Raw genomic sequence first — 16,762 nt, 5'->3', positions numbered from 1 at the left:
ACCAGTATTCCACAATCATAAATTCACTGATATCCTATGAACTAATCAGAATCACATTGATTCAGAGACATGGACACACAGAGACTTGGTGCCAGTCTGTGCAGCTGTCCTGTTTGCTGTGTCACCACCATTCTATCCTCCTGCTTCATCATCACTAGACTTTGGAGGTGAAACTCTGACTGACTCAGCAATTGCCTGATGCCTACTCCAGCCCATCCATAGCTTACAGTATTTATCTGTCTTTCTTTCTTTCTCTCTCTCTCGCTCTCTCCCTCTCTGTCTGTCTGTCTGTCTGTCTGTATGAAGTGAGAAGGCGGACTGTGTTGTATCCTCTGTCCTCTCTGAAGGGGTTAGTGTGTGAGGGCTCTAGCCTGCTGCTCCCTCTGAGGAAGAACGTCCCAAAAAACATAACCTTCCTCTCCTTTCACTAGGACACGCACATCTCAACCTCTATATATCTGTATGTGCGTCAGTTGTTTTAGTCTGCCCTACACATAAAACTGTTTCCTGTGAGAGACAAGTGTTTTCACTGTTCTATGAAGTTAATGTGTGTTCTCAGTTGTGTTTGATTTAATTTAGTTCCCAGACACTTCCACCCAAATGCGCAAAGAGTCTGATGGGCCAACACATGTGGCGAGAGAGAGAGGAAAAGAGAAGCACTGATCTCAGTTGTCTGTAGGTATATTTAGCTGAGAGCGAGGGAGTGAGAGAGAGAGAGAAAGAGATGAATGAAGAGGCTAGTAACCAAGCACTGTAAAATTATATCTTCAAAGAGACAGTGTGGTGACAGTGTGGTGAAGAAGGCGCAACAGCGCCTTTTCAACCTCATGAGGCTGAAGAGATTTGGCTTGCCAACGCTTAAATCGGGAACAAACTACCTGCCCTCCAGGACACCTACAGCACCCGAGGTCACAGGAATGCCAAAAAGACCATCAAGGACAACAACCACCCGAGCCACTGCCTGTTCACCCCGCCACCATCCAGAAGGCGAAGTCAGTACAGGTGTATCAAAGCTGGGACTGACAGACTGGAAAACAGCTTCTATCTCAAGGCCATCAGACTGTTAAACAGCCATCACTAGCACAGAGAGGCTGCTGCCTACATACAGACTTGAAATCACTGGCCACTTTAATAAATGGAACACCAGTCACTTTAGTAATGCATACATAAAACTCAGCAAAAAAAATAAACGTCCCTTTTTCAGGACCCTGCCTTTCAAAGATAATTAGTTAAAATCCAAATAACTTCACAGATCTTCATTGTAAAGGGTTTAAACACTGATTCCCATGCTTGTTCATTGAACCATAAACAATTAATGAACATGCACCTGTGGAACGGTCGTTAAGACACAAACAGATTACAGACGGTAGGCAATTAAGGTCACAGTTATGAAAACCTAGGACACTAAAGACTGAAAAACACCAAAAGAAAGATGCTCAGGGTCCCTGCTCATCTGCGTGAACGTGCCATAGGCATGCTGCAAGGAGGCATGAGGACCGCAGATGTGGCCAGGGCAATAAATTGCAATGTCAGTACTGTGAGACCCCTAAGACAGCGCTACAGGGAGACAGGACGGACAGCTAATAGTCCTCGCAGTGGCAGACCACGTGTAACAACACTTGCACAGGATCGGTACATCCGAACATCACACCTGTGGGACAGGTACAGGATGGCAACAACAACTGCCCGAGTTACACCAGGAACGCACAATCCCTCCATCAGTGCTCAGACTATCCCCAATAGGCTGAGAGAGGCTGGATTGAGGGCTTGTAGGCCTGTTGTAAGGCAGGTCCTCACCAAACATTACCGGCAACTACGTCGCCTATGGGCACAAACCTACCAGGGGTGGACCAGACAGGACTGGTAAAAAGTGCTCTTCACTGACGAGTCGTGGTTTTGTCTCACCAGGGGTGATGGTCGCGTTTATCGTCTAAGGAATGAGCGTTACACCGATGCCTGTACTTTGGAGCGGGATCGATTTGGAGGTTGAATGTTGTTATGTTCATACAAATATTTACACATGTTAATTTTGCTGAAAATAAACGCACTTGACAGTGAGAGGACGTTTCTTTTTTTGCTGAGTTTATCTTGCATTACTCATCTCATATGTATGTACTGTATTCCATACTATCTATTGCATCTTAGCCTATGCCACTCTGTCATTGTTCATCCATATATTTATATTCATATATTCTTATTCCATTCCTTTACTTAGATTTGTGTGTATTACGTATTTGTTGTGGAATTGTTAGATATTGCTGAACTGTCGGAACTAGAAGCACAAGCATTTTGCTACACTCGCAATAAAACCTGCTAACCTTGTGTATGTGACAAATAATATTTGATTTGACCGCAGTTTCAAAACTACAATATTTTTTTTGTAAGGGTGCAGGTGCAACAGACGCTTTCTTGGGCGCCCGGTCCAGATTAATTGAATGCAGTTATTATTTGTAGTAGGTGTAACGCTCCGGGTGTCGTGGGTGTGGAGTCAGACGCAGGAAACAGAGTTCACTAATGCACTCACGAAACACTAGGTGCTCAAAAACAAATGCCCCAAACACGGGGTACGAGAACAGTACAGCAGAATACATGACCAGGAACAACACGTTCGTCTACTACATACACGAAGGTTACAATAAGTAATCCCGCACAAAGACACAGGCGGGCCGGCTGTCTAATAAAGCCCAACTAATCATTAACTAACAGGTGCTAACAATAAACATAGAAGGAGGGAAAAGAAAATCAGTGGCAGCTAATAGGCCGGTGACGACGACCGCCGAGCGCCACCTGAACGGGAAGGGGAGCCACCCTCGGTCGGACTCGTGACAGTAATAGCTAGTAGTAATAACAGTACTCTAATTATGTGATGACATTAGGACTCTTTAACTGCAGGCTTAATGTAGTCAGTCATATTGAAAAAAAATGTAATCAACTTTCCACCCTTGAGGAAAACGATTGCAATAAGAGTGCAGTATAACTGCAGTTAGAGTGCATTATAACTGCAGTTAGAGTGCATTACAACTGCAGTTAGAGTGCATTATAACTGCAGTTAGAGTGCAGTATAACTGCAGTTAGAGAACATTATAACTGTAGTATGCTGCGTCCAAAATAACATGTTCTTTATTTCAGTAATTTTGCAGTATAACTGCGGTTCAACTGCAGTTATTCTGCGATTAATGCGTCCAAAATATCACAGTTGACTGCAGATTTTAAAACTGCAATCTTTTTTGTAAGGGTGCAATAGACGCCTACCCGGGCGCCTGGTCCAGATGATCGAATCCTCTTATTGTTATTATTATTATTATTATTATTAGTTGTAGTAGTAGTAGTAGTAGTAGTACCAGTACCCTAATTACGTGATGACGTTTGAAACTTCCACCGCAGGCGTAATGTAGTCAGTCGTGTTGAAAAAAAATAGAAGCTGAACGAGGAGAAAGCGCCGAAATGGAGGCCGGCGTAGGTGGCTAAACACGAGAAGTGACAAACCGATACATTTTCAATAAACTTTGAGGCGCTTATGATTCTCAAAAAGAGTATATCTGAGAAGAATCTAGTTATCCATAGCTAGATAACTCTGCATTGGATATTGTTGGTGAGTTTCTAAGCATCGCGTTGTTGTTGTAAAGACGACTTCCACCGGGCGCCATTTAATTACGTTGTCAAGTCAGGAACAAAACATCAATTTGAAGAGGAACGGATTGTGATGTCTATTTTCGTGTTAGACACAAACCTTGAAATAGCTTACTATCCATTCATACACCGTAAACTAATCCCTTAATAGTTTGGCAGCTAACTAACGTTTTTCTTTGTTATTCATATTGACCTACGTTAGCGTGTTAGCTAAGAATTAGCTAGCAAGCGTTAACGTTAGCTGGCTAGCCACCACCTCGTCCATTTCCAAGACTAGTAACGTTAATGGCTTGTTGACATCAATTTAACTAGTTGGCTAACTTTAGGCTTAGTTTCCCCCAAATAAAATACTATTGGGGTCTTTACTATTGCAGTTGGTCAACAACTTGGATAACAACCAAACCAGCCAGTGTAACTTCACGTTAACTTCGCTAATCAGCCGATCACTGGTTGCCAGGATCTACTTTGCGCTTGCTAGCGTTAGCTAACTAGCATAGAAACCTCGTGTGCTGCTAGCTAGATAACGTTACCGCGGCAAGAAATTCAGACTCTTAGAACTGAAACAGTAGCCAGCTAGCTTATACATTTAGCTAGATGTCTTAGTAACCAATAGCTAACCAACCTTAATTAACTACTGGTAGTTAGCTACATCTCTGACTCTGGACGTAATAACTTTTCGGGTAATTTTAGTTAGCTAATCAATTAGCCTAGAAGCAGATTCCAGTTGACGTTAGCTAGCTAGCTACCTCCCAACCATGCTGGCTTTGGACACATCGCAGTAAGCTATATTTTGGACCCGGGCTAGGGGTACAAATAAAGTTGTTTGAATAGTTGCATATGTTGCCCTCACAAGGTAGTTATGTTTGTCAATTAAACCGCTTTATCGCTTACTTTTGGACATACGTGGAAGTTGTCAATTATACAAATCCAACAAGGAACAATTGCACACCGAATCACTGCATATTTCCTCACTAGTGTCCTGGTTATAATGGACTGTCCTTATGCACAAAATAAAGTGGATTTTATTATGGACACATGTTGGGAAAATGTTGATGTATTGAAAATAATGACATGAGACAATTTTGTCAACTAGCCTATTTGATATGAGTCATTTTGTGATGTTTCTGAGCTTAACGTTTGATAAAGGGTATTACTGCCAGTGGGTTCTGTTTTTATTACCACATTATGTAAAATGTCTGTTCATTTAGTTATTTACATGTGAAAGTGTAATGAAATGCACTTTGATTAGCCTTGTGATACATTTTGTTTGTTCTTTAGGCAACTGTGTTCATTCATTGTCATGCCAAACACGTTTCATGCTAAACAGGTATGACATAACATGTATGACATTGATAAAGGAGTTGGCTACAGTGTGAGACCAGAGCATGTTGGAATATTGCCCAATTATTATAAGTGGTCCCACTCTGATCATAAACATATTAGTATCACTTCTAGTTGTAGGATATGTTTCTGGTCATTTTCCTTTATGTAAACCCAGCCTTATGCCTATGCTGTGGATAAAAGGCAGAAGGCAGCCGGGAGTGTTTTCTTTGGTTCATTGAGATGTTTTCTGCAAATGTGTACAGTACTGAATGTTGTTGCACTAGTAGGCCTATACATAGGTAATTTGCCTAAATTGAGTTTGTGTGGAAAGTGGGGTGCTCAAAGCTCACTTAGGTACTGCTTACATGCGGCATACATGAATGTCACAGTGAAGTAGCGTAGACTGACTGTTGCATTCTTAATTTGAATTGTGTTCATGGCAGGCATGCTGTACACCTAGGTTCACCATAGGTTCAATGTACAGATTAATAAGCTTGTTTATGATAGTATGACAGAACAACGTTTAAATGTAACCTATAATTGATGCTTGCAAGATGGTATGACTGAAGCCATGTTTTTTTGTTTGTTTCCAATCCCTCTTGTTATGAGAGACGGGCAACAAAAGTCTAGAAACCTGTTGCAACAACACCCCCTTTGACACTCATTTATTTAGACTTGCCCATATTTGCAAGCTCACCAAACTAGAACTCATCTGAACTGATTTACATCAGTCACTGCTAGTCCAGGGTCAGATGTTTTTATTGACCTGAATAGTAGGCCTGTGAAGGTACCAGTATCGCGACATTGTTTTTTTCCATGACAAAAGTGAAAACACGAAGCACACCAAACTCTTTGATTCTTTAAGAACCTGTTGTATGTGAAATATTGTGCTATAGCTTGAAAAATTAAATAAATGTGACTGGATGACAACATAATCTTTGTTTCCAACATTAGGCCTGATTTCCTAAATAAGTTCATATCTGCTTTGTTTGTTTTCTTGCCACAATACTAATTGGTATCATCCCGGCCCTAATAAATATGCCTACTTTAAGGTTGTTAGAATTTGGGGTTGGATCGGCTGATCCTAGATTTGTCTAAAACTCTGATCACTTCCCACCTGTGGTATATGTTCGCAGTTTCAGCTGTGCCTGTCCAGTGTCCAGGGGAGGTGTCATGTCTTGTTTCTTGAAAAGACAGAACTCTGCAATTAGACAGCGTCTACTTATAAGTTGACTGTTCTGAAAATGGTATATTGTGGATGTTGGTGGTGATAAAGCTTCTTGGTAGAGGAATGTTGCAAATTCCATGCCCAATCAGTTACATGGGCCGAAGCCGAATTTGTCATCTGTAGTTACAGTATAATTCATCTCCTAAATAATGGCTGCACAAACCTGTTAGACCCGATGAGATGGCTATGATGCCCTTTCAAAATGGATTTAGTACGCTATATTTTGAAGAAGCACTGCCCAAGTGTTTTGTGAGAATGTTGTGTTGTTTAGCATTTTCTCTGTACTCATGACACATTACTTTTCAACCAACCGATCAATTGCCTCTCACCTCCGCCCCCATCTTCCATCTCTTCCCAGGTTTAAAGGAGCAGCAGATTGACCATGGCGACGGACACCAGCTCCCCGCCACGGTTCTTCCACATGCCGCGGTTTCAGCACCAGGCACCACGGCAGCTCTTCTACAAGCGCCCCGACTTCGCCCAGCAGCAGGCCATGCAGCAGCTCACCTTCGACGGCAAGCGCATGCGTAAGGCTGTCAACCGCAAGACCATCGACTACAACCCCTCGGTCATTAGACACCTGGAGGTAATGGACGTGACCTGAAGCATCAGTTATTTTGTGACCAAACTTTTGAGTTCTCTTGTGACCCACTCAATGAACAACATTTTTCCAGCTACCAAAGCACAGGCGTGTTTCTAGAGAAACTGGACTTTGTGCACAGAGTAATGGCGCTGCATTGGATAGCAGCTCAGGGCTCAACATTAACACTTGTCCTATTTCCCAAGACAAGTAAAATAAAAATCATCCAAGAAATAAAATAAATACACAAATCACTATCAAACTATTTATTCTAATCAAAGGCCAACATTGGAATAATATTCAAATCTGTTTTTCATGTAGGCCTTTACGTACACAAAAAAAAAAGCCTGCATGTCAAAGAGTTGGTAATATGCAGGTGATATTGGCTTATAGCGTCATGTCCAAACCGATGCTGACACGAGGGAGGTGACAGAAAATGTAGCCTAACTTTAATAATACTTTTAATGACATAAATATAGGCTAAACGCTGGTGATGTTTGACAAATATTATGAAAGATCGAATCTTACTACAACTTCTCTGACGCTCTTTGGCTCGTTGGATGTGGCAGGGCTGGCAAACTATCACAAATTACAAAGGGAAACCCAGCCAGAAGCTGCCCAGTGACGCGACCCTACCAGACGAGCTGAATTCTTTCTATGCTCGCTTCGAGGCAAACATGAAACCATGCATGAGAGCACCACCTGTTCCAGGGGACTAAGTGATCACGCTGTCCATAGCCGATGTGAGTAAGACCTTTAAACAGGTCGACATTCACAAAGCCGCAGGGCCAGACGGATTACCAGGACGCGTACTCTGAGCATGCGCTGACCAGCTGACAACTGTCTTCATTGATGTTTCTCTTCCTCAATAGTGTGCAGCAAATTTTACTATATGAAAAGCCAAAATGAGTATGACATCCTGGCATTTAAAGGATACTACATTTTCAAAATGTTATAAAAGCTTAATTTTTGCCCATACCCAACATTACTTCTATTTAGAATGCAAGTACGGGTATTCAGACACGGCCCGTTTCTAATATCCACACGCAGACATGACAATGAACGTGGAGAGCTGTACTCGAGCACTCACTCCCACGTATGTACAGTGCATTTGGAAAGTATTCAGAGCCCTAGACCTTTCCACTTTTTGTTACGTTACAGCCTTATTCTAAAATCGATTTAAAAAAATCCCCCTAACCAATCTACACACAATACCCATAATGACAAAGCAAAAACTGTTTTTGTAAAAAATAAAATCAGCTAATTTATAATAATTTTAAAAAGTATAATTTACATAAGTATTGAGGCCCTTTACTCAGTACTTTGTTGAAGCACCTTTGGCAGCGATTACAGCCTCGAGTCTTCTTTGCTATGACGCTACAGGCTTGGCACACCTGTATTTGGGGAGTTTCTCCCATTCTTCTCTGCAGATCCTCTCAAGCTCTGTCAGGTTGGATGGGGAGCGTTGCTGCACAGCTGTCTCCTGAAATGGTCGATCGGGTTCAAGTCTGGGCTCTGGCCTGGCCACTCAAGGACATTGAGACTTGTCCCGAAGCTACTCCTGCGTTGTCTTGGCTGTGTGCTTAGGGTCGGTGTCCTGTTGGAAGGTGAACCTTCGCCCCAGGCTGTCCTGAGCGCTCTGGAGCAGGTTTTCATCAAGGATCTCTCCGTACTTTGCTTTGTTCATCTTTCCCTCAAACCTGACTAGTCTCCCAGTCTCTGCCGCTGAAAAACATCCCCACAGCATGATGCTGCCACCACCATGCTTCACCGTAGGGATGGTGCCAGGTTTCCTCTAGACGTGTCGCTTGGCATTCCTCTAGACGTGTCAATCTTGGTCTCATCAGACCAGAGAATCTTATTTCTCATGATCTGAGAGTCCTATGCCTTTTGGAAAACTCCAAGCAGGTTGTCATATGCCTTCTACTGAGGGGCTTCCGTCTGGCCACTTTCCCATAAAGGCCTGATTTTTGGACTGCTGCAGAGATAGTTGTCCTTCTGGAAGGTTCTCCCATCTCCACAGAGAAACTCTGGAGCTCTGTCAGTGACCATTCGGTTCTTGGTCATCTCCCTGACGAAGGCCCTTCTCACCCGATTGTTCAGTTTGGCTGGGCGGCCAGCTCTAGGAAGAGTCTTGGTGGTTACTAACCTCTTCTTTTTAAGAATGGTAGATGCCCCTGTGTTCTTGGGGACCATCAATGCTGCAGACATTTTCCTTCCACAGATCTGTGCCTAGACACAATCATGTCACGGAGATCTACCTTCGACATCATGGCTCGGTTTTAAATGTAACCTTTATTTAACTAGGCAAGTCAGATGGGAACAAAGTCTTATTTTCAATGACGGCCTACCCTGGCCAAACCCGGACGATGCTGAGCCAATTGTGCGCCGCCCTATGGGACTCCCAATCACGGCCAGATGCGATACAGCCTGGATTCGAACCAGCGATTGTACTGAAGCCTCTTGCACTGAGATGCAGTGCCTTAGACTGCTGCGCCTCTTGGGAGCCGCTTGCACCACTCAAATCATGTCCAATCAATTTAATTGACCACAGGTGGACTCCAAGTTGTAGAAACAGCTCAAGGACGATCAATGGAAACAGGATGCACCTGAGCTCAATTTTGAGTCTTATAGCAAAGGGTCTGAATACTTATGGAAAGTATTTCTGCTATTTTTAATGCATTTGCAAAAATGTCTAAACCTGTTTTCGCTTTGTCATTATGGTGTGTTGTGTGTAGATTGAAGAAAATGTTTTATTTAATCCATTGTAGAATAAGGCTATAACATAACAAAATGTGAAAAAAGTCAAGGGGACTGAATACTTTCCGATTGAACTGTATGTATTTGGCTAAAATGTGTTTAAATGCAAAGACCTATGCCCATTTTTTTTTTTTCATGGTTCCTTAAATGCTCTCATTTTCTTGACTGCAGAATCGTTTGTGGCAGCGAGACCACAGAGATTTCCGTGCCATCCAACCAGATGCAGGATGCTACAATGATGTAAGTATGGACAGATACTAGGCATATATGATTTACAGTTAAAACTGTGATTTTGACCTTCTGGTGTCCGTAATCTAAGAAGAAAATATGCTATCAATGAATCCGTGTCAGGGTGTTAGCAAGTCCTTGTTCCTGGCTAGATCTGATAAATGTTGTACCCATTTGTAGACAATATGCTGAAATGTGTGTATTTTTCTCAGTCATCTCCCTTTATTCCTCTGGCTCTTGTAGCTGGTTCCTCCTGTGGGCATCTTGAGTAACCCCATGAATGCAGTTACCACAAAGTTTGTCCGAACTTCCACGAACAAAGTGAAGTGCCCTGTCTTTGTCATAAGGGTAAGTTTCTTTTCCCTCACACTTTCCGCACTTGTTCAGGTCAGACTACTCATATTTTTCTGAGACCATGTGAAGCCCATATTACAGGGGTGTCACTCAATTCCTGGAGGGCTGTGTGTCATCTGGTTTTTATTTCTGTTCATTTTATGTCCAATTAAGACCGAGACAACCAGGTGAAGGGAGTTCCTAACTAATCATTAGGCAGGTTTCCATAGACAGCAATGACGCAAAACACATTGTGACATGTGTAATATAGCAGAAATGTTCCTAAGATGGACAAAGTTCTTATGATCAGCGGATGGATTTTATTTTGTTTAAAACTTTTTACTGCGACAAATGATGGAAACTGTTTAAAAAAAAAATAAAAATTAGTAGTTTTGAAGGTAGGCGTATCTATATAGCTCCAGTCCACATTTTAAATTAAATGCCTACTGCTTGCTAAATCAATTTTTTCCCCCAACTATAAAAACATTTATTTGCTGGAGAAAGGATTGTTCTGACTTTCAAGAATGCCTGAATATCTTCGCCTTGCTTTTCTGGTTGTCTGGATGCAAGTTTCACCTCCGAATTAGGGCTGGGCTATAAGGCCTAAAAAGCTTTTATTACATTATTATTATTATACTTTTTTAAACTATTTTTTTAACTATTTAACTATTTTTTAACTATTTAACTATTTTTTAAGTATTCAGTCGCCTTGCCTTTTTCCACATTTTGTTACGTCACATCATTTTCTAAAATTGATAAATGTATATCTTTTTTCATCAATCTACACACAATACCCATAATGACTAAGCAAGAACAGGTTTTTAGAAAAAAAAAAATGATATCATGTTTACATAAGTATTCAGACTTTTTACTCAGTACTGTGTTGAAGCACCTTTGGCAATGACTATAGCCTCGAATCTTCTTGGGTATGACGCTAAGAGCTTGTCACACTTGTATTTGGGGAGATTCTCCCAACTCTTCTCTGCAGATCCTCTCAAGCTTTGTCCGGTTGGATGGGAAGTGTCTCTGCACAGCTATTTTCAGGTCTCTCCAGAGATGTTCGATCGGGTTCATGCTCTGGCTGGGCCACTCAAGAACATTCAAAGACTTGTGCCGAAGCCACTCCTGTGTAGGGTCATTTTCCTGTTGGAAGGTCAACCTTCGCTCCAGTCTGAAGTCCTGAGCAGGTTTTCACTCCGTTCATTTTTCCTCGATCTTGACTAGTCTCCCAGTCCCTGACAATTAAAAAAATACCCACAGCGTGATGCTGCCACCACCATGCTTCACCGTAGCGATGGTGCTAGGTTTCTTCCAGGCGCGACAGTTGGCATTCAGACCAAAGAGTTCAATCTTGGTTTCATCAGACCAGAGAATCTTGTTTTTCATGGATCGAGAGTCCTTCTGTTGCCTTTTGGCAAACTCCAAGCAGGCTGTCATGTGCCTTTCACTGAGGAGTGGCTTCTGTCTGGCCACTCTCCCATAAAGGCCTGATTGGTGGAGTGCTGCAGAGATGGTGGTCCTTCTGGAATGTTCTCCCATCTCCACAGAGAAACACCATTTGAGGCCACTTTGTTCTTGGGGACCTTCAATGCTGCAGACATTTTTTTGATACCCTTCCCCAGATCTGTGCCTCGACACAATCCTGTCTCGGAGCGCTATGGACAATTCCTCCAACCTCCTCCTGGCCTGGTTTTTGCTCTGACATTCACTGTCAACTGTGGGATCTTACATAGACAGGTGTGTGCCTTTCCGCTAGTGAGTAGCCAGCTAATCCTTTATGTTTAAGGGTATTGTTACAAAGGTTAAGTTCTCCTCTTATTACATGTTGGGACATACCTTAAATGCAAATAGCGAGTTGAAACGGCTTGTTGTCAGAGAGGAAGAAGTGATCTTTCATCCCTTTTTTTGTGAGTGGCAGGGGGAGGAGCTTGGTGTCTGTGCGAGGGGGAAGGTGCACACAGCACAGATGGATCGACGGATTACAGGCTCAAAATGGCCAGAAACAAAGGATCTTTCTTCTGAAACTCGTCAGTCTATTTTTGTTCTGCGAATGGAAGGCTATTCCATGCGAGAAATTGCCAAGAAACTGAAGATCTTGTACAACGCTGTGTACTACTCCCTTCACAGAACAGCGCAAACGGTCTCTAACCAGAATAGAAAGTAGTGGGAGGCCCCGGTGCACAACTGAGCAAGAGGACAAGTACATTAGACTGACCTAGTTTTAGAAACAGACTCCTCACAAGTCATCAACTGGCAGCTTCATTAAATAGTACCCGCAAAACACCAGTCTGAACGTCAACAGTGAAGAGGCGTATCTCAGACTGGCCAATAAAAAGAAAAGAAAAAGATGGGCAAAAGAACAGACACTGGACAGAGAAACTGCCTAGAAGGTCAGCATCCCGGAGTCGCCTCTTCACTGTTGACATTGATCCTGGTGTTTTGCGGATACTATTTAATGAAGCTGCTAGTTGAGGACTTGTGAGGCGTCTGTTTCACAAACTAGACACTGTAATGTACTTGTCCTCTGTCTCAGTTGTGCCCCGGGGAGGGCAAGTTACACCATGGCACGGAATTGTGGCGATACGTTGGCACATGAGAATTATTAGAATATGGCAAATATTAGTCAATTCTTGCATTGTATCCATGCTGACTTTTGTGGGCTACCTGAGACATGAAACAGTTAGGTGGGAGGGCAGTCACTAATGCGCAATTTTGGAAACACTTCAACCACTACATTTTTATTCGACACAAGGTTTTAGCTGACTTTGTTTGTCATTACATCCAGCTGTTTTTATCGACACACAAGTTCAATGGAAATGCAATGTATCAGCCATTTGTTGCATTTATTTTCCATGCAAACTTTTTAAATGTCGACAAAGATCATTGGATACGTTTATGGAAACATAGCTCTTGCACTTAATTGATCAATCAAGTACAAGGGATAAGCCAAAAGCCACACACTTGGCCCACCAGGAAATGAGTTTTCTGCAGAATATAAATGGGCACTTCAGAATGTGATTACTAAGTTCAGTCTCACTCTCTTCCTTTTCTTGACTATTTTTTGTTCCCTTCTTCATTACCCCTTTAATTGATCAAACTATTCCTCCCTTTCCCCATGTCTCCTCCATCCCTCTCCATCGTTCATAGTGGACTCCTGAGGGGAGGCGTCTTGTCACAGGAGCCTCCAGTGGGGAGTTCACCTTGTGGAACGGACTCACCTTCAACTTTGAGACCATCTTACAGGTGAACATTGAATCCTCCCTCCTACAACACTTTACAATTAACTTAACCTTTGGCTCCGCCGGCTGAATACACTTTCTTTAAAAAAAAGTTTAAGGTTAGGCATGGGGTTAGCGAACCACCTCTTGGAACCACAAGAAATGTCAGCTGTATATCCACTGTCTTCTAGAAATGTGTCTCCAGCCCTGTGTTTTTGGTCCTAGTGCTCTCTCTGACTAAGTCTCTCTCTACTCCCCTCAGGCCCATGACAGCCCTGTGCGGGCCATGACCTGGTCTCACAACGACATGTGGATGCTGACGGCTGACCACGGCGGCTACGTCAAGTACTGGCAGTCCAACATGAACAACGTCAAGATGTTCCAGGCTCACAAGGAGGCGATTAGAGAGGCCAGGTCTATACACAATCTACCATTTTCTGTAGTTAACCCCAGCCTATTACTGTTGTTATTGCTGTTTCCCCTGAAAATGATTGATAAATGTACGTCTGTGCTGTCGCAACACTGCACTGATCTTTTCTTATTGCCATCATCATTGCCTGTGGCTCATGATGAGTTGTGTATCTTGATTTTTTCTATACATAACTACTATGTACAGAAAAGGTTGATTTTCACGGTGTTGTTAAATAAAGTGTTGATCTATATCTATATTCAAAAGGTATTGGCGCACGTTAAAAGACTACTGGTTTACATAGATGAGCCCAGGGGGACAGACTAATACCGAATAAAGTGGAGAGGTTGCACTTGACGTTGCTGCATAGGGAGTTTTGAATGTGGCGCACTTCCACAAGGGGACAGTATTATCCCTCTTATGGACACACATAGGGTCTCTCCATACACACACTTTACCGCAGTCCCATGGTTGGTTTGAAGTTTTTTGAGATGTAGGCAAATGCATATCTACAATTCCCACCTTTTGAATCCACCAATATTGCCACTCCCATGTTGTCTCCCATTTAATTTATCCCAGTAACAAAACCCACATCCACAAGTGACCCCATAGCTTCTTGAATAAAGACTTTATTTCTGTTGAACACGCAACCAAATTTCCTCTGGGGTTAGAGCAGTTGGCTATCACCCTTCACTTATAATTCCTATGCTACCCACAAGGTCGCTTCGACCACCCACCTTCCCACCACCCCAATAACCCTGGTATATTCAAAGTTAAAGATGCACTATGCAGAAATCGCTCTTTCGTTGCTAAAATTCGAACAGTTTGCCTAATTGTCAGGTTGTGACAAAACAAGCAAGTATAGTGTAGAGAATCGTTGTACCATCTAAACCGCTGTGAAATATTGCATTTTCAGCTGTTTGAAGCTGGTGTACAGAACCGAAAGTAAAAGATGCAAAAACTAAACTTAAGAACGGGAAGTATAGAAGTGCACATAGAACAAATCTACAGCTTCTTAGACTTGATTTCAATGAGTGATTGATCTATGACACTTTTCTTTGTGCATTTGGTTGGGTCAGGCAAAAAATTACATATTGCAGCTCTAAGATCTACATTGAATGGGGCGGTGGAATAAAAGGTTGCCATTGTGTATATTTCTACCTTTGGTGGTGGTTGCCCTCATGGAGCTTTATGAAAATATACAATAAAGATCATGAATAGGGTTTTATGCTGGGTTTATCTCTGACCTAAAACAACTTAAAGCTTCACCTTTTGAATACATCATTTCTCAATGCCACAACTTATTTTCTTTGACTGTTAATGTTTGTGAGACACTTCTACTGTCTTGTTGTTAATGTTTTTAACGTGCATTGAATCTCCAGGACCAATTGAAAATAAAGCATCTCAGGGTTGTGGCCATAGCCCTGAGAAAATTGTAACGAGGATAAGGGCACTGCCATCATACAAGCATTGATGGCTATGCTCAAACTGAAGATTGCAATTAGGGAACTAGTCAAGAAGTTCCTCAGGTGTCTGTTATGTCAGGTGTAGGCTGTCTTTGCTGTTGGTATGAGTCAAGTTTGGGCCTATAGGCTGGGTGGTCAGGGGGGCTCTAGTATGTTAGTTCATCACCATGTTACAACTGTTGCTCCAACTACAGATCGAGCCATATTATCTGATTGCCTAACAGGAATGCACTACCTCATGACGCTGTAAAAATAAATCAGTTTGTCTGTTTTCAGACCTAGGCCTAAGCAAATCTGGAAATAATATGGTGCCACTGCTTATCATTTCCATCATTTTGTAAAGTGTATATTGCTTGATCCACAAAACAGACCACCTGGGACATATCTCTACAGAAGTTCAGTTGGTCAAATACTACTGCTCTATAATCTCACACTAGACATCCGAGTTACATTTTCCCCTAGCTTCTACTTGTTTGTGTGCACAAATCTGATTAGTTCATGCATTATGGCCTTTTCACAAGGTCTAGTGGAGGGCAAGGCGGAGCTTTCGCCATATTGGCTTCACCTTTTTGATCACCTCCGTCTGTAAACACTGAAGGGAATAGGAATAGAGGTGGGTAGGACCACAATGGGACTGACTAAGAGTTGTTGAAGATCATGAATCACTTGCAGATATTGTGCATGTTGATAAGAAGGGCAGGTTTAGATTTAATTTTGAATTTCAACAGAACTTCGATTTTTAGCTGGCTTGCTTACTGTTGCTTTAGTGTAAGGCCAAGACAAATGCACTTATTGTAGGTATTGGTAATTTGTGGTGGAGTATAGATGGTAATGCTTGTGCAAACTGAGAAAGAATCATTGAACTTGGGTTTACGTCTAGTGTGAAGCTTGCTTTTGGGTTACAGTTTAGACCTGAATGAAAAAACACATTATTATTGTTATACATATGTATGTGGACACCTGCTCATCGAACATCTCATTCCAAAATCCAGCATTAATATGGAGTTCTTTGCTACTATAACAGCCTCCACTCTTCTGGGAAGGCTTTCCACGAGATGTTGGAACATTGCTGCTGGGACCTACATCCATTCAGCCACAAGAGCATTAGTGAGGTTGGACACTGATGTTGGGCGGTTAGGCCTGGCTCTCAGTCGGCATTCCAGTTCATCCCAAAGGTGTTCAATGGGGTTGAGGTCAGGGCTCTGTGCAGGCCAGTCAAGTTCTTCCACACCGATCTCAACAAACCATTTCTGTATGGACCTTGCTTTGTGCACGAGGGCATTGTCATGCTGAAGCGGGAAAGGGCCATCCCCCAAACTGCTGCCACAAAGTTGGAAGCACAGAATTGTCTAGAATGTCATTGTATGCTGTAGCTTTAAGATTTCCCTTCACTGGAACTAAGGGGCCTAACCTGAACCATGAAAAACAGCCCCAGACCATTATTCTTCCTCCACCAAACTTTACAGTTCACACTATGCATTGGGGAAGGTAGCGTTCTCCTGGCATCTGCCAAACCCAGATTCGTCCGTCGGACTGCCAGATGGCGAAGCGTGACTCATCACTCCAGAGAAGGCGTTTCCACTGATC

The 16,762-nt window shown here is 42.5% G+C and overlaps 1 protein-coding gene across 5 annotated transcripts in view; it reads left to right on the top strand.

The window, feature by feature from the left end:
• Positions 1 to 3,401: 3,401 nt before the first annotated feature.
• Positions 3,402 to 16,762, top strand: part of wdr33 (WD repeat domain 33) — a 38,869-nt gene continuing 25,508 nt past the window's right edge. For all 5 annotated transcript variants that reach the window (XM_031809819.1, XM_031809821.1, XM_031809820.1 and 2 more), the window contains exons 1-6: positions 3,402 to 3,592; positions 6,540 to 6,767; positions 9,693 to 9,761; positions 9,993 to 10,097; positions 13,230 to 13,325; positions 13,563 to 13,714. In XM_031809819.1, coding sequence (XP_031665679.1) covers positions 6,564 to 6,767; positions 9,693 to 9,761; positions 9,993 to 10,097; positions 13,230 to 13,325; positions 13,563 to 13,714 — 626 coding nt within the window. In that variant the 5' untranslated portion in view covers positions 3,402 to 3,592; positions 6,540 to 6,563. The remainder of the gene's footprint in view (positions 3,593 to 6,539; positions 6,768 to 9,692; positions 9,762 to 9,992; positions 10,098 to 13,229; positions 13,326 to 13,562; positions 13,715 to 16,762) is intronic.

Source organism: Oncorhynchus kisutch, linkage group LG30 (genome assembly GCF_002021735.2).
Source record: "Oncorhynchus kisutch isolate 150728-3 linkage group LG30, Okis_V2, whole genome shotgun sequence".
In the NCBI taxonomy this organism is placed as follows: Eukaryota; Metazoa; Chordata; class Actinopteri; order Salmoniformes; family Salmonidae; genus Oncorhynchus; species Oncorhynchus kisutch.
Note: the sequence above shows the minus strand (reverse complement) of the source record. Positions and strands in the feature narration are given on the sequence as shown.